Genomic DNA, 18984 nt, shown 5'->3' with positions numbered 1-18984 from the left:
CAGTTCTTTCAGCCACAAAAGATGGTGACTTAACACATTACTTCAGAAGCCCTAAACCAGACGGTGTCAAAAGTTCTCACTTCTTGCCACAATCCATTAACTCTTGCTGGAAAATATACTTGAGGAAACACCAGACAAAGAAAGGGTTAGGTTTCACTGCGCTGCATTATCCCAAGTCTGAAAAACATATCAACATTCAATATCTTGGCTCAGAAGTGTAGAATAGTAAGTTGCTTGAGATATTGGGTAGTAGTCAGTGTAAGTGGATCCATAATTCGACATGAAGGTCTTGAGGAAAGGATGTGAACAAACCTGGGGGAAAGCTCTTAGATATAAACAATGTTTACCAAGACTGGATTAAGAGTTTCAAAAATTCTTCTCAGTGAGAACTGTTACCATCAATTTTCACACAAGATACACCACATCAGATCAATTGAGAACGCACAAATAATTTGGACTAATGTTCTGATGCCCACCTGCTTGCATCCACTTCCGATTTTTAACAAAAATGCACCCCATAGCTTGGTTCTGAATCTCACACAAGAAGTAGGAGTTCTATTGTTTCACGCTATGGAGCTTTGAACTATGAGGGAGAACTCTTGGATCTATCTAATATAATGGTATTGGGACTTTACACTCACAGAAAAAAAGATGTTTAAATGCCCATTTGCCCTTTCTCAGTATTGCCTCAAAAGGGACTGAAGCTCCTATCCAACAAGACTACTAGTGCAGACATTAATTGATAATTGGGACAGATACAAGAGAGATAGCCTCACTACTCACCTTACGCAGTTCTATATTGTTCTTTTTCCAGTGTTCATACAACAATTGCTCAGCCACCTGAGAACAAGAATAGAAATGTTTAGTGCAAATTGCATAGGCATGTCTACATATTTTTCCAAAGTCAAATATTGTTGTGATGACAGTTGTAAAACTAAACTGCCAGAAAGAAACCTTTGATGAAGTACAACAGAAGTTTATTAGACTGATTCCTGGGTTAAGGGGATTCTCCTATGAGAAGATATTGCGTACACACAGCCAATACATAGGAATCTAGAAGAATGAAACATGTAAATTTACTTTCTTTTCTTTATTCTTTCATCACATGATTTTGGAGTTACTGGCCTTAACTGCACTTGAACTCAATGGCTTGCTAGGCCAGTTCAGAGGGCAATTAGAAGTCAACCACATTGCTGAGGATCTGAAGTCACGTGTAGGTCAGGCCAGGCAGATTTCTTTCCTTAAAAGACCATTAGGAAACCAGATGGGTTTTTACGACAATGATAGCTTCATTATCACCAATACTGATATGAGATTTAGAGTCAGAGTCATAAAGCACAGAAACAGATCCTTCAATCCAATTCATCCATGCCGACCAGTGTTCCCAAACTAATGCAGTCCCATTTGCCTACATTTGGCTATATCCCTCTAAACATTTCCTATTCACACACTTGTCCAAATGCCCTTTAAATGTTGTAACTGTACCTGCATCTCCCACTTCCTCTGGCAGCTCATTCCATACATCATCCTCTGCATGAAAAAGCTGCCCGATAGCTCCCTTTTAAATCATTCCCCTCTCACCTTAAACCTCCGCCCTCTAGTTTTGAGCACCCTTTCCCCAAGGAAGAGGCATTTGCTATTACCTTATCCATGCCCCTCATGATTTTATAAACTTTAATTGAGTCACCCATCAACCTCCTAACCTCTAGGGAAAAAAAGTCCTAGCCTATCTGGCCTCTCCTTATAACTCAAAATGATCCAGTCCTGGTAATATCCTTGTAAATCATTTTTGCACCCTTTGCGATTTTATAACGTCCTTGCTATAGCAGTGTTTCAAAAATGACCTCACCAACATCCTATACAGCCACAACATGGAGTCCCAACTCCTATGCTCAATGCTCTGACTAATGAAGACAATTTAAATTCAAGATTTATTAACTGAATTTAGAAATTCTGTTAGGAATCAACTGAATTCAATTGTGAGGTGAGATGTGAATGAACATTATAGTGATGTAGATACAGGTTGGGGTTTTTAGGTCTGATTACAAGTTTAGGGCCTTGCTTTAGCTTTTTTTTTCAGGTTACAGTGGTGCTAGTCATTTCCATAAGGCAACCTAATATTATCTGTTTTAGAGGAGTGTATTTTAAGGGTGTGTCTGTACTGCCCAATATCTCACTGTTTGATAATATAACTGTGGTGCAAAATAGTATTCCCTCATAATCAGAACTAGATATTTGTACCTTCTACAATTCCTCAACTTTTACAATGCAGATGACATAAACACTTGGTAAGATAAGAGCAGATGTGAACACTTAAGAAGCTCTACTGCACTCCATGTGAATGTATAGACCAATAGTTAAGACAATGTCTACGTTTTCCTAAACAGTAGAGTTGCTCTTAACTGAACTTAGCACAGATGCCAGGCAGAGAAAGAAAGAACAGAAATTTAGGTTCAAATGGATTCTGACAGAACAGAAACAACAAATTTATTTGGCTCTCTCGATTTTGCAAATTTATAAAGAGGCAAAAGTGGAGCAGAAGATTAAAAAAACGAACATGCAATTGCACAAAACTATATTGTGAACTGAATTAGCCTAGACCTCAGGATTACTAGCCCAGTGACTTTACTACTGGACCACCATCTCTCCTCGCCAACCTCCTTCAATTGTTTGATTGGCTAGGTACTAGGAGGAGGTTTCCCCCATTGAGATGTCTAGAACTAGGAGTTACAGCCTCAAAACAAGTGAGATAATTTATACATTATAATTTAAATAATATAGAACTAAGATGCAGAGAAATTTCTTCACTCAAAGGTTCCAAAACTTCATAATTCTGCACCCAGAGATTTTTGAATCCTCAGTTAGAGTATGTTCAAAATTAAGATCAATAGGTTTCGGGTACCAGAAGAATTAAATTATATGACTATACTAGGAAAGGTGCAGTTGAGCTACATCAGCAATTATCTTACTGAATGGTCCAGTAGGCACAAAAAGCAGATAGGCCCACTACTGTTCCTGCTCCTTATGTTCTTTTGTTCTCATATTTCACTCTTAAGAAAGTCAAGCAGCAAGTACTTCTACGTGCAAAGCTTCATTATCCCAGTTGTAACACAATTATACATTAACCCATTTCAAGGACCTGAAAGATAAACGTGAAGGATTTTTATTTTAAAGTCCCCCTTCTGGCTCAGCAGGTAAATTCACAACACAATTCACATACTAACACCCCACACATGGTTCAAGGTCTTATCCCTTATATGAGTTAGTTGGCATCAGCAGATGCTAATAAGGACCTCCTAATTTATCACAGTGCCCCTGAACCTGAAAGAAGAACAGTCAGCTAAGATTGCTACCAGACAGCTATGAAAAATACTCTTACTAGAAAGTGTACTTAATTCCAACCTCAGGTGAAGATGGTTTATGGCTCATTTCTGATAACATCTGTTTGACCACGTGGGATCCAATCATATCTGGATTTTAGAATTTTCTAGATTATTGAAATTACGTTAGAATGCCTAACCATAAGCAGATTAAAAACAGAAACATTTACGTGAAACATAAAATAGTGAAAAATTATTATAAAGCAGTAATTAAAAATTAGTTTACTTATTAAAATACCATATCTTCCATGTTTGTACTGCCTAGGTACTGTACTAAAATGATGCCCAATGACATGAAGGGAATAGGTATCTCCATACACTGCTTTATTTGAGCATCTGCAAAAGCAGAGGTGGTGGGGTAAGCAGATGTTGAAGACAGAGAGAGAGGTTGAAGGAGAAGTAAACAGATAAAAAGACAGCATAAATATAGAAAGAGTGTACTTATAACCTCACAATGCATTTTTTTCATGCCACACAAACACCCCATTCCCCCATCAATCGCCAATCTCTAATTCAGTTCAAAGATCAAGTGAGATAACGCCTTCCCAATTTCTTGCAGTGCCTGAACAGTTGCAGAGTGAGTCCATGGATCTGCTCAAAAAGCATCCAGGTTGATAATGTTTCCAGGCTTTCAATTTCTAATTTGGAAACTTTATAGAACAACTAACTACCCAAGAATGGAATTACAAGGAATGCAGAGCTTTGAAACTTAGACAAGTCAATAAATGTACACTAAAACAAGCATAGACCTGCATGGTGGCTCAGTGGTTAGCACTGCTGCCTCACAGGGTTCGATTCCACCCTCAGATGACTGTCTGTGTGGGTTTCCTCTGGGTGCTCCGGTTTCCTCCCACAGTCCAAAAATGTGCAGGCTAGGTGGATTGGCCATGCTAAAGTGCCCATAGTGTTCAGGGATGTGTCGATTAGGTGGGCCATAGGGGGATGGGATGGTCTGTGGGTTGGTGTGGACTTGTTGGGCTGAAGGGCCTGTTTCCAAACTGTAGGGATTCCATGAATGAATTTTCTTTTATTCTTGTTAAGAAAGAAATTTTGACTCTCACTCCCATTGAATGGAACTGAGTCATTACCTTCATTACAGAAGTAAATCATATAAAAGAAGTAAAAGCATAATAATTCAACCAACTACTGAATCCTCCCATAAATACCTGTAATCTGTTTATTTTATTTCAAGTACAAGTTGAAATGTAACATGTGACACATTATAAAACATCAGATTTTGTCTAATATCAGTCCAATGTTACTCTTTGGGTGTTTTTATTATAGTAAATTTGTTATATAAATGCAAAGTATTGTTATCTTTGAAGGGATATCATAAATCTACACTATCTATAAAATTTCAACCAGTAACTCACTCCTTGGCATCCATTATTCTATATATAAAAGCACTTAAATGCATAGATTTAGTTACTTGCTGTAACTTACTCCTAGGTATCCATTATTCTTTATTGATTAAATTACAGAGTGTAATCCATTCCCAGATATTCAAGCAGTAATGCACTGCCACTTGTAATCCTTGAATTGTACATCTTAACGATAAATGTCATCAGAGTATTCCATTATGGAAGTATAACAACTAGACCTGATGCATAGACACTTCCCAGCATGCACCACTGAATCTGCAATGGCAACCTGGCTAATCTCCTTAACCTGCTCACCTGCAAACTCGCAGCCTACCAATGCCAATTGTAACTGTAATGCCCAACTCCTGTTTTATTGCAATCAACTAACTTAGTGCAAACCAGAGACTTTTCTGGTCCATACAGATCAGATCCACACTAGCTAATACATTTATCTAGGCCACCTGGGAACTCTAAGCCAACGTTTTACTGTGAAACTATTTCTACCTTTTTCCTTCGGTCCTCACTGGCTGATTTCAGTTCCTCAGTCTTCTCCTTTGCATCTTCGATAACAGATCTCGTGTCCACCTTTAGTTCACGAAGCTCTGCTTCAAGAAGATCTTGCTCCTCTTGCAGTAAGCGCTGCAGTTTTTTCCGTCGTTGTTCCAGGTTACACAACTTTTCCTGCTGTTGGCGATTTCGGTGGTATGCTGTCATACTGCCAAAGAAAGGAAGTTACTTAAACATTCCCTTCTCAAAGCCATGAACAAATGATTCATTTCACAAAGTTCTAGCGTGGATAGCCTTGCCCTTAATTACTAACTAATTAGTATTGACCAAGATCAATTGAACCAGAAGTGTAGCTATTTTGGTAGGGTATGTGGTGGGTAGCATAACTGGTTTGAATACTCTTTGGAAGTCAAGATCAAACAGATCTTGACATTTACACTGGACCTGATATTTATACTTAAAAAAGGATTTTTTGTATTGATCAAGAGAAGCTATGAAAATACATGATTTCCTCATTTTTTAAAAAAATCTGATCAACGTCATATGCTTACAGAGCACACAAATTAAAACGGTTTCACCTGCACCGACCTGTTAATTGCCTCTCAAAAAAAATCCCTAATCTGTCATGAAGACATTTCTATTTCCTAGTGCCAGCCAGTATTCACAATAAGATTGGAAATTAAATGACATACTAGGTGTAGCTTTATTCTGCCCCATCTCCACTCACAATGAAACTGGACATTTCTGGCCTTCAGGTATCAAAGACAACAGCAATGCCTGTATTTGATCTTGAATTCCAAACAGCATTCAAATCAACTACGAAACCTACCCCATACAATACTTTTTAATAAAATAATTATGCATCTGGCTTATTAGGTAAATATGCAAAAGTAGTCTGACACAAAGATATACTGATCATAGAAGTAACAGATTTGATCCTTACTCCACACTGACTTAGCTGATCCTAGTTTGAGCAGCAATAGTGATTCTGCAGTGATTCTACAGTGATACTAGAACCCTGGGCAATGATTTGGGTGAGTGGAGGGGGTGGGGAAGAGAGAAAGGGAGACAACAGAGGTTGTAGACTTGCTTGCTGAGCCGGTGTGTTTGATTGCAGACGTTTCGTCACCCAGCTAGGTAACATCGTCCGTGTGCCTCCGGTGAAATGTTGGTGTTCTGTCCCGCTCATCCCACAACTCGAGCTACAAATCTTGTCAAAAACTTACAGACAACAGAGACAGAGAAGAGGAGTCACCCTGATTCCTGTTGGTCACACTTAATCATACCTGCATTCTCAATCTTCCTGCTTCAAGATAGGAAACTTAAGACCTTTGGGTCAAGATGCAATCAATCTTAAGTCAACTCAAAATACTGCAGATGTCGGAAATCTGAAACAAACTCAGAGAATGCTGGAGAAACTCAGCAGATCTGGCAGCATCTGCGGCAACAGAAACGGAGTTAACATTTCTAGTCTAGAGTCCTGAAGAAGAGTGATAATGGACGAAACTGTAACAGTTTTCCTCTCTGCAGATGCTGCCAGATCTGAATTTCTCCAGCATTCTCTGTGTTTGTGGCAACTGATCTTGGTTGTGTCATTACTAAGTTACAGTAGCCCATTCACCTCCTTGGCACATGCATGAACAACTGTCATCATCTAGCATCTCTATATACCCCAGCAACAGTCAACTTGTCCAGAAACAGGGAAGAAAACAATACAATACAAGCCAGCTAACTAATATACAACCACCTCTATCTTGCTAAACAAACAACTCTGCTATTTTCCATTCAAAGAGATGTCCAACTCCAGGTTCTAATGAATAAGAGGTCTCCTAATAAAATTCTGACAATTGTTTTCTACCTTTTCTGGAAAGACTGTCTTGAACTCCATTGCGCCTGCTTATTGCTTCGCACGTCTTGTTTTTTGAAGTATTGATGGTGCATCTCCCACTGCCTACGAAGGCGTTCCTCCTGATCCCGCTGACGAATAATCTGCTGTTCCAGCACTCTATTTCGGCTACTCCACCTGGATGGGATTGTAGGTAAAGCCATCTCGGGATCTATAAAGTCAAATTAAATTTAGTGGCACATGACATTAAAAATTTGCGTTATACAATTTGAATTTTCAAAAATGGCCCGATATTATTTTTCTCCAATTTTCTTCCTTATTATGTCTGTTAAAACTGACCTTTAGAGCAAGCTTCAGTCATGACAAGACATTCTAGTAACCTGCTCAAATACCACCCTTTAATATGATGGTGATCGCCAGTGAGCAATACATCTCCAGTCATTATAGCTGAGCTCTGATGTTCTTTCATTTAATGCCCCACAAGTAAATTTTCCAACAGCGGCTCACTGAATAGAAAACAGCAGTGACAACCCTGCTTCAACCACCCTAATCGAGTGTCCGAAATCTAGTCTAACATACCAATGATTGCTCTGGTCAGTATCATCAAATCCCAATCAAAGGTTTTTATCATCTTTTTCTTTAATATCTCCATTATGTTAATCATTTATTCACTAAATTTTCAAGCAAGTAAACAGAGTTATTTGTAACCAATATTATCTGATCTGTTGTCACATGAAAGTTGTAATGCAATGTTATTAGCTGCATTGTTACAAATAGCAGATCTACGTACAATCCAGGTTTCTGCAGGCATTGATATGATCTCATACTTACATGCCTTTGTCATTTCATGTTACCTGCTTACTTAACACAACCTCAATCAAATGGGGAAGAAGTAATTTAGCTTGGTAACCTTCTGTCTTGTGATACAATGGTTTGTACTTTGATGATCAGCACTGTTAAAGATTGCCTGGTGTGGCTCAGTAGCCTCTCTCTAGCATGGCAGTTTCTGTTGCATTTTCTGTAGATGATGATAGTGGGCTGAGAAGGTGCAGGATTTGCTGGCCTCTGTCTCCTCTGGCTTGCCTTCGACTGACCTTTCTGTTGCCCCCTCCCCTCTTCCAAAGTACCTCCAGTCAGTCAGCCTTCAGAGGTCACAGCCACAGTTGAGTATCTCCCAGTTGTCATTATCTACCATCTTCATAAAGATCAAATTTGTGTCTAAAGGGTGCTTCAGTCCTTGGTTTTTAAACTACTCAAATAATTTATTGCCATTGCTGAAATGGTTAACAGTTGTTCATTGTCATAATGTAGCACAGATTACAAAACATTTTCACTTGGATCTCAGAAATAGAAATACTCTATATTGAAAACCAAAACAACTGTGGATACTGTAAATCAGAAACAACAACAGAAACTGCTGAAAAAGTTCAGCAGGTCTGGCAGCACCTGTGGAGAGAACAGAAGGGTCACTGGACCCGAAACGTTAACTGATTTCTCTGTGCAGATGCTGCCAGACCTGCTGAGCTTTTCCAGCAGTTTGTTTTTGTTTGTGAATGCTCTACATTACTCTGTGCCTCCTATCATAAGATGTAGGAGCAGAAGTACGCCATTCAGCCCATCAAGTATGCTCCACCATTCAACGAGATAATCACTGATCTGATAAACTTCAATTCCACTTTCCTGCTTTTTACCCATAATTCTTGATTCCCGTACTGATTGAAAATCCGTACCTCAGCCTTAAACATACTTAATGACCCAGAATTGCACAGATTGACTACATTCAAAAGAACAAAAAATTCCTCCTCATCTCTATATAACTGGGTGACCACTTACTCTGAGGTGATGTCCTCCAGTTCTAGACTCTCCCACAAGGAGAAACAACCTCTCCCATTTACCCTGTCAAGCTCTCAAATAATCTTATGTGTTTCAATAAGATTTGCTCTCATTCTTCCAAACTCCAAAGAGTACAAACTCCTCAATCTCCCTTAATGAAATCCATCCGTACACAGAATTAACCTACTCAGCCTTCTCTGAACTGCTTTCAAATACCAATATATTTTTCCTTAAATAAGGGGCCCAAAACTGTTCACAATATTCCAAGTGCATTATGGTATAGTGTGCGCCTTGCATATTTTTAAGCAAGATCTGTGTTTCTACTCCATTCCCTTTGAAGTAAAGGCCAACAATCCATTTGCTTTCCCTGATTACCTGTTGAACTTGAATGCTTACTTTTGTGATTTATGCAACAAGAGTACCCATAGCTGTAGGGAAAACATTTTGACCAAGGCTGGATAAAGAATTAGTGGGGCTTAATCTGAGTTTTGAATATACACCATTTTAAAGTTATCCATAGAATCCCTACAGTGTGGAAGCAGGCCCTTTGGCCCAACAAGTCCACAATGACCCTCAGAGCATCCCACTCAGACATATCCCCCTGTAACGCACCTAATCTACACATCCCTGAACACCATGAGCAATTTAGCATAGCCAATCCACCTAGACTGCACAATTTCGGACTGTGGGAGGAAACCCATGCAGACACGGGGAGAATGTGCAAACTCACCACAGACAGTCGACCGAGGGCGGAACTGAACCCGGGTCCCTGGCGCTATGAGGCAACAGTGCTAACCACTGAGCCACCGTGCCGCGACCACCGTACAGCTCTGTGGCAAACAGGCCCTGGTCAGACTATTGAAGCACAGAATAATATGACTGGCGCAAACATAAGCTGTTGTGCGGTGGGGGTGTCCCTACTTCTCATAACATTGCTGAACAGGTTGATGAGATTTTTTTAAATGATCTCACACAGTCCTTCACCACATCGAAACTGATCATTGGTGCATACAATGTTGATTTGTATTAGTTTGCGATTATTTCTCCTTTCTTTTGAGAGACAGAACGGTACAGCACAGAATCCGTCCTTTCAATATGCAGACCGGGATGTTATTTTAAACTAATCCCATCAGCCTGCTCACAGTCCATTTCCCTCTATTCCCTGTCTGTCTAAATGACACTTAAACATTGCTATCAATCGCTAAAACACTAAAATATTTCGTGAAATCAGATTATCTAGGATTGATGTTTCACATAACCGCCATCTCAGCTTTTTCAGGTGTCTTCGATACTCGTGTCCATGTTCCGTGGACAGTTACCAAACTGAGAACAACAGCCAGACGGGGGAAGCTGCAGGGAATATTAATCCCAGGCCTGCAGACCCAGGCCTCACCTGGCCGCCGCTCTCGAGTTGTGGTCCAGCGAGGGGCTGTCCCCGGGTTCCTGGGCACAGCAAGAGGCCACTCAAAGCATGCAGACACCGACAAGCCGCCCAGCCGAGTCTTAATCCGATTTCCCAGCCGCCGCTCCCGGTTAATTCCGACCGTTTGGCTCCGCTGTCCCGGTCGCTCATGGTAACCAGAACCACTTCCGCCAAGACTACGGGCTCTGACATGTGCCCCAATGCTAACACTCCCCTCCCCCCCAAAAGACAAACTCCACTTTCAAAATATGGGCTCAGTGCCTCTCTCCCTCCTCCTTACATGAGACACAGTTCCATTCACTAATCTATCCAGGTCTTGCATTTTTTTAATGAACGGATTTATTGGAGAAACGCACTACTATCTAAATATCTGTATACTGTTTTAATTTAATGAAACTACTGCGGATGCTGGAGATCTTAAACACGCAAAGACAAAAATTGTTGGAGAAACTCAGCAAGTCTGGCAGCAGCAGAAAGCATGTTTCCTCTTGTGGGGCAATCTAGAACAAGATGTTATAGATTTTTGAGGAGAAATTACTTCTCTTAAAGGGTCCAGTGAATCCATGTAATTCACAATCCCATAGTGCAGTGGATGCTGGGACATTGAGTAAATTTTAGGAGGAGATAGATTTTGAATGAATAATGGATTGAAGGGTTGTGGAGAATGGGCAGAAAAGTGAGCTTGAGGCCAAGATGAGATCAGCCATGATCGTACTAAATGCTGGAGCAGGTTCAAAGGGCTGAATTGCCTAGTCTTGCTCCTAGTTCTTATCGGTGGAGTGAAAACAGAGTTAATGTTTGGTATCCAGACATCCTTCTTCAGAAAAGTTTTAATTGTTTTATTCAGTCTTAGGATGTGGGTATCCCTGGTATGGGCCAGCATTTATTGCCTAACCCTAATTGCCCTGGAGAAGGTGGGTGGTGATCTGCCTTCTTGAAGGTCAGAAATCAGACGACACAGGTTATAGTCCAACAGGTTTATTTGAAATCACAAGCTTTTGGAGTGTGCTCCCTTCATCTTCACCTAATGAAGGGGCAACGCTCTGAAAGCTTGTGATTTCAAATAAACCTGTTGGACTATAACCTGGTACCATCTGACTTTGTCCGCCCCAGTCAAACACCAGCACCTTCACATCATGCCTTCTTGAACCTCTGCAATCCATTTGGTATTGGTAGAGCCACAAAGCCATTAGGGGGGGAATTTTGGGATTTTGACACTTAAATATATATTTATGAAGTTAGATATATTGAAAATAAATAAATAATGTTTGGCAAATGCATTAACTATGTTGCATTTCACTGCTCCTTTCTGGCATAAGATCACACACCTGGAATGTTAACTCAGTTTCTCTCCCACAGATGATGTCCGACCTGCTGAATATTTCCATCATTTTCTCCTTTTTTACATAATATATGACATTTAATTTCACACAAGAAGCAATAAGAATTGCAGACATGTCATTTGTCACCAGGAGTAGAAATACCTTGTGTTGATCAGAAAAACATAAATGATTTTGATCGCTATCATTTTTATGCAAGTGAAGATGGCTATATGTGTGGCTCATATTAATCTTAAAGGTACTACTAATATTCATGACCCATTTGAAACATTTACTTAAACTGCTTTGAAAATATTCCAGCTGCTACTCTATTTCTTTGTTCTTTTGTGTTTTACATGTTTTTAGCGTTTTACACATTCTATTTGAAGTTATTTGTGACATTTCATTTTTGACTGATTCATTAAACAAATGATCAATCATGAAGCTGAACGTAGTCTTTCACAATGTTTATCAAAGCTTTTGTAAATTTCAGGAGATTCGTTCAGACTTATTAAACCCACACCCAAAGTGTATTTTTCAGTTCATATTCATTGTCAGTGTTTTCCCTATTTAAATTATTCAAACTACATAAATATTTAATAAGAGTAAATAATATGTGCTAATTATTGCATGCAGTATGTAAAGAAGACCTTTGATAAGTTATACTTATATTCACTCCCCTGAGCAAATGAAGGTCTCTCTGGATAAGTAAACATAATTGCTTGTCCTGATTTCAATTATATTGTATTTGTGTTCTTTAATATTTAATTATTGTGTTAAACTTGGGTTGTGTAGCACTGCTAAGTTGTCACATTTACCAGCCAAGGTTATGCGACCTGTCCTTGTAATTTTGTAGTAAAATCCTGGCGCCACTCCGTGAGCCTGTGCCATGGCCCCCCACAGTCACATATCTTTCCTGAGGCTCCAATTTTGATCATAAATTCACAGGTCAGTCTCCTCTGTTCTCATTAGTGTCATGTTTTTGGGGGCTTATTGGGCATTTAATTAGGTGGAACGCTAGTACACCTGAACCACTCTGCCTTCCTGTGTCCACCAGAATTAAGTTCTTGGTGGACAGGCCAATTGTCAACCTTCCCACCATATCACGAATTGAGTCCCTTAAACCGGCCAATTAATGACCACTCCAGGACCTCATTCTGAGGTATTAACCCAGCAGTGGAGGGGGGGTGCTGTATGCATAGTAGCTACAACCATGCAGCCACCTTCTCACCTCTGGGGATTGGGCGGTGGTCCCTTGATCAGAGCATTCAGAGTTCCCTGCTCCCATTCACACAACAAACTTGTGCTCCTAAATGAAAGCATCTGCCTCCTACTTCTTTGTCAATGTAATTAACATATTTAGTGAAGAGCAAAAATCCCAGCACAGATCTGTGAGAAATACCACTTATAATAGCAGCTCCAAGAGAAAAAACATGTTATCCCTACCATCTTTTACATCAAAATAATTACCAACTAAATTTAGAAAATTATCATCAATTTCATGTCCTTTTTTTTCTACTAATCTCTTATGTGCAACCTTCTGGAAGTTCATACAGAAAACAATTCAACTTTACATGGCACCTTTAATCTAGTTAAATGTTCCAAGGCAGAAGGGAGCAGTATCAAACAATATTTGGTACCAAGCAATATAAGGAGGCATTAGACCACATGATCAGAAGTCAATCAAAGAGATAGATTTTAAGGAGGATCTTAGGAAAGAAAAGTAAGAAGGCAGACACATTTGGGGATTGAATTCCAGAATGTAGAACCTTGCTGGCTAAAAGGCAGGGATGTCAAAGGTGGAAGTTGGGGGGATAGAGGTGGAGGGTTAATATGAGGGACATGCAAAAGCTGAAAAACTCTCCATCATGCATAATTCATTAAACGCAACAGTAAGTAAAGTATACAGTGACGTAGGCTTAGGTGAAGGTTACAAGAATGCTTCCAGGAATAAAAAAAAAATCAGTTATAAGATTAGATATTGAAGAAATTAGGAACAAAAACAGAAATTGCTGGAAAATCTCAGCATCTGTGGAGAGAAAGCAGAATTAACATTTTGGGTCCAGTGACCCTTCTTCAGTTTAAGTTGGCTAAGCGGAGATTTTATAGACATTTTCAAAATCGTGAGTGTTCTGGAAAGAGTAGCTTTGGAGAAACTGTTCTCACTCATAAAAGAATTGAGAATAGGAAGGCACCAATTTAAAGTAATTCACAAAGTAAACAAACACAAGGTGAGAAAGAAACTTTTCATACAATAAGTGATGAGGGTCTGGAGTGAACTGCTTGAAAGTATGGTAGAGGCAGGGTCAAGCAAGTCTTTCAGAAAGGCTTCAGATGATTATTTAAATAGAAGCAATATGTAGGCTTACAGCGACAATTTAGGAGAATGGCACAATGCTGTAATGTTCATTTGGCATTCAGTGAGCCAGTGCAGATATGATGGGCTGAATGGCTTTCAATCTCTTAAAAACAAATGTTCTCTTCTAAGTCAGAAGCTTGTGAATTGAATTCCCATACCAAAGGTGCGAGCACATAATCTGGGCCCTAGCACTGCACATTACTGAAGATTCTAAACCAAAAACATTCCTCTTCAAGTGGACATAAAAAACATCCATCAGACCATTCAAAGAAAAGTAAGGGGTTCTCCAGTGTTGCTGGCGATTATTTAAACTCTATTCATCAAATCATACAACCATTTCAGCACAGAAGGAGGCTATTCAGCCCATTATATCAGTGGCAGTCTTCCCTTCAATTTGTAACTACACATACTCACTGATGGAATCAGTGTTCATTCTTCAGTCAAATCGGTATCCACCAACCCATTGCCTTTTTATTTCATTTCATGGCTTCAGTCTTGTTAATGCCTATTTTGTGGTACTTTATTAGTTGTGTTCTGAAAATAAATATACACAATATCAACTGTACTATCTTCAGCATTGCTTGTTTGTTCTTTGAGGCAATGATAACCATTACCATTGTCTATGGTGCTTGATAGGGCTCCAGGATGTAGGTGAGTGTTAAAGCTGAGTTGTGTCTGACAGATTCTGTTGTAAATATGTCAGGATACTGCCACTTTGGATGGTCTGTTTGCCCTGCTTAGGTTTCTCCCTGCATCTGGTGTAAGCTTGATTACAAAGGAACCACATTTTGTTTGGTTGCACCAGGTACAGCGATGCTGGGGAGTTTCTCTCTGGATGAAAAGTCAATATCGAAAAACCTAAGTGAAGCCTGCAGAATGATCTTCCAGCATTCCTTTCGACCATCATGAGAGTGCACCCAAGACTCAAGTTCTCAATGAAACAATGTAACAGTTGTTGGTTGTTGCATGGTGTGCACGGAGTGGGACAGGACTGTTTAACTAGAAAAGCATATCACAAATACAGTCCATGATCAGAACAGTAGGGGAAAATAATTAAATTAAGTCCTTCTTATGTGAATGCATGACACATTCACAATAAGGTTGACCAAGTACCATAAATAGAGATAAATGATTTAGATCTAATTACTATTACAGACACATAGCTACAAGTTAACCAAGGTTGGGTAATTTATTATTTCAGGGTACACAACATTTTGAAAAGGCTGACAGAAAGTAAAAGGTGGAGGAATATTCCTGATTGTAAAGGATGACATACAACAATAGTGGGAAAGGATATTGGCTGAGAAGATAAAGAAATAGAGTCAACATGAGTGGAGATTAGGAATGATATTGGTCAGAAAATGCTGGTGAGAATAGTTTATAGGCTCTCATAACATCAGTTATGTAGTTTCAAGAAATATTTAGAGCTTTTAATTGTAGCAAACTTTAATCTTCATATACAATAGAAAAAATCCAATTGACAAAGGTGGTCTAGAAGTTGAATTTGTAAAATGCTTTCATAACCATGCGCAAAATGCTGGCAAATGGGACTAGGTCAGATTGGGATGTTTGGTCAGTGCAGATGAGTTGGTCAGAAGGGTCTGTTTCTATGCTGTATGACTCTATGATTCTATAACAGTCTGTTACCATAATACAGTGTGGATCTAACTTGATATAGCTATTTCAGATGTAGTATTGAGTATTGTGGCAAGGTTAATTAGTAAGAGATCCTCTAGGGGGGAAAATGTGACTATTATACAATCCTCTTCCATATTAAATTTGTAAGTGACATACACCAATCCCAAAACAAAAATCTTAAACAAGGTAAAAGGGAAAAGCAGGCTAAAGTTTTTTTGGTAATGAAATCAAAAGGTATGATAGTGAAGAAGTGGGAAAGATTAAAAGAAACAATTCAAAATGTTCAATCCACCAAACAAAAATGAAAAAGATCTGCCCATGGCTTATTAGGGAACTTGGGGATATTGCTATATTAAAAGAAGAGGCATTTTTTATTTAAAAGCTATAAAGCTGAAAATTGGGAGTGCTTTAGAAATTAGCAAAGTGTAACCAAAGTGTTTACAAATATAAAGTAGCTTAAGTGAACATAAGTCCCTTAATGGCAGACAGGAGAATGAGAAAATGGCAGAGATGTTAAATTAATGTTTTGTGTCTGTCCTTGTGGTATGAGATATAAATTACATACCAAAAATGGAGAATAAACAAAAGGCAAATGATAGTGAGGAACATAAGTTAATTAATATCAGCAGAGAAAAAAGAACTGCATAAGCCTAAGGGACTAAATGCTGACAAATCCCTAAAGCTCTAAAAGAGTTAGCTCCAGGGATAATAGATGCACTGGTTATGATTTTACAAAATCCTCTGGATTCTAAAATATTTCCAGTGGATCAGATATTCACAAATGTGACAAAATTATTCAAGAAATGAGGAAAATGGAAAAACAGAGAACAAGAGATTAGTTAGCCTGACATCAGTCATCACAGGAAAATTAAATCTATTATTAATAAAATTTGAACAGTGCACATAGAAAGTTGTTTGATCAGACAAAGTCAACATGGTTTTATGAAAACAAAACCATGTTTAACAAATTTATCAGATTTCTTTGAGAATGTAACAAATAATATAAAGAGGAAACTATGTAGTACTCTTGATTTCTAAACTGTTTTTGATAAGGTGTCACATAGATGTTTTTATTAATTTATTCATTAATGGGATGAGGGTGTTGCTGGCTAGACAGCATTTGTTGCCTATCCCTAATTGCCCTTAGGGCAGTTAAAAGTCAACCACATTGCTGTGGGTCTAGAGTCACATGTAGGCTGGCAGTTTTTCCCCTTCCCTAAAGGACATTAACAAACCAGATGGCTTTTTCCCAACAATCAGCAATGGATTCATGGTCATCATTAGATTCTTAATTCCAGATGTTTTATTGAATTCAAATGCCACCATCTGCTGCAGCTGGATTTGAATCTAGGTCCCTGGAATGTTATCTGTGTCTCTGGTTTAACAGTCCAGTGATAATACCACTAGGCCATCACCTCTCCCCTGTTAATAGGCAGGATAAGTGGTTGTGGAATTGGCGACAAGATATTCTAGAGGGAAGACAGTTAACAGACAGGGAGCAAGGTGTAAAAAGGATATTTTCAAGTTGATAGGATATGCCTTGTAGAATGGCAGAAGGATCAGTGCTGGTCTTCAATGATTTACTATCTATATTATTGACTTTGTTGTCTTAAAAAGTGTTGTATCTAAGTTTGCAGTCAATACCAAGTTGTAGAGAAGTTAAGCCCTGAGGAGAACACAAAGAGGCTGCGTAGAAGCATAGATAGTTTATCTGACTGGACAACAAGGTGCTAATGGGATATAATATAGGGAAGAGAAAGGCAGAACTTCTTAAAAAGTGCAGTCATAGAGTCTTGCAGTCATAGAGTCTTGGAGTCATAGAGCTGTACAACATAGACACAAACCCTTTGATCCACCTCGCCCATGCCGACCGAATATCCTAAATTAATTTGCCAGCATTTGGCCCATATCCCTCCAAAATCTTCCTTTTCATACACCCATCCAGATGCCTTTTAGTGTTGTAATTGTACCAACCTCCACCATTTCCTCTGGCAGCTCATTCCATACGCGCACCACGCTCTGCAAGAAAAATGTTGCCCATTAGGTCCCTTTTAAATTCTTCCCCTCTCAACTTAAACATATGCCCTCTAGTTTTGGACTCCCCCACGCTGGGGAAAAGACCTTGGCTTTTCACCCTATCCATGCCCCTCATGATTTTGTAAACCTCTATAAGACCACCCCTCAGCCTCTGGAAAATACCCCAGCCTATTCAGCCTCTCTCTATAGCTCAAACCCTCCAACCCTGGTAACATTCTTGTTAGTTTTTTCTGACCCCTTTCACGTTGCACAACATTGTTCCTATAGCAGGGAGACCAGAATTGCATGTATGTTGATATTCATAGTGACTTGGGTGTAATTGTACATGGAGCACAGAAAATTACATGCAGGTATTGCAAGTAATTAGAAAGGAAAGAGCATATTTGCCTTAATTGCTAGGGAGTTAGACCACAAGAATAAGATAGTGTTGCTGTAATTGTATAATGTTATGTGAGACCATGCTTCAAGCTTCAAGTACTGTAAGTGGTTTTGTTCTCCATATCTTAGGAAGGATATACTGTGTTGGAGACAGTACAAGTAGACGTTTTGGAATTGAAAGTCTGTCCTTTAATGGGAGGCAAAAGTAATTTCACCTATACTGGAGATTAGAGAAATGAGAGGTGATTTCATTGAGAGTGACAACATTCTGAAGGGGTCTGAGCGGGTAGATACTTAGAGGTTATTTCCCCTGTCTGTGGAATCTAGAATGGGGGTACAGTCTGAGGATAGGGGATTGATAGTGAGGAACATTGTGAATCTTTAGAATTGTCTGCCCAGGAGGTTGTGATTTTCCATCTGAGTATATTTAAGACTGTGATCAATATTCTATTGATCCAATATTCTGGAGTTTGCATGTTCTCCCTGTGTCTGCCTGGCTTTCCATCAAGTGATCCAGTTTCCATCCAAAGTCCAACGATATGCAGCTTAGGTGGATTGTCAATGCTAAATTGCCCTGTAGTGTCCAAGGATGTGCTGAGTAGGTGGGTTAGCCATAATAAATGCAGGGTTATGGGAAAAGTGGGGGGATATGTTTGGGTGGGATGCTGTTCAGAGGGTTGATGCAGACTTGATGGGCTGAATGGCTTCTTTTTGCACCATAGGGATTCTGTGATTCTAATTCTAATTAAATCCTGATGTCTCACATTCCATACTTGTAAACTGGAGGTCATCCAAAACACACTGCGCATGCTAACTTGCACAAGTCTTTTTTCTCTGTAACTCCTGTGTTCACTGACTTCTATTGCCTACATCTTGACATAAAAGTTCTTGTCTTTTTAAAAT

At 39.2% G+C, this 18984-nt stretch overlaps 2 protein-coding genes across 2 annotated transcripts in view; one reads left to right on the top strand and one right to left on the bottom strand.

The window, feature by feature from the left end:
- LOC109917624 (trichoplein, keratin filament binding) overlaps window positions 1-10514 on the bottom strand; it is a 31525-nt gene extending 21011 nt beyond the window's left edge. Inside the window, exons 1-4 of the mRNA XM_020517462.2 lie at window positions 10321-10514; window positions 7107-7305; window positions 5246-5456; window positions 784-840 (exon numbers count right to left, since the gene is read on the bottom strand). Of these exons, the coding sequence (XP_020373051.1) occupies window positions 784-840; window positions 5246-5456; window positions 7107-7297 (459 nt within the window). The 5' untranslated portion in view covers window positions 7298-7305; window positions 10321-10514. The remainder of the gene's footprint in view (window positions 1-783; window positions 841-5245; window positions 5457-7106; window positions 7306-10320) is intronic.
- Window positions 1-18984, top strand: part of svopa (SV2 related protein a) — a 317985-nt gene that overhangs the window by 56418 nt on the left and 242583 nt on the right. The gene's annotated exons all lie outside the window — the stretch shown is intronic.

The sequence above is a fragment of the Rhincodon typus genome, chromosome 24, assembly GCF_021869965.1.
Source record: "Rhincodon typus isolate 14 chromosome 24, sRhiTyp1.1, whole genome shotgun sequence".
Lineage (NCBI taxonomy): Eukaryota > Metazoa > Chordata > Chondrichthyes > Orectolobiformes > Rhincodontidae > Rhincodon > Rhincodon typus.
The sequence above is the reverse complement of the archived record's forward strand: the minus strand, read 5'-3'. Positions and strand labels throughout refer to the sequence as shown.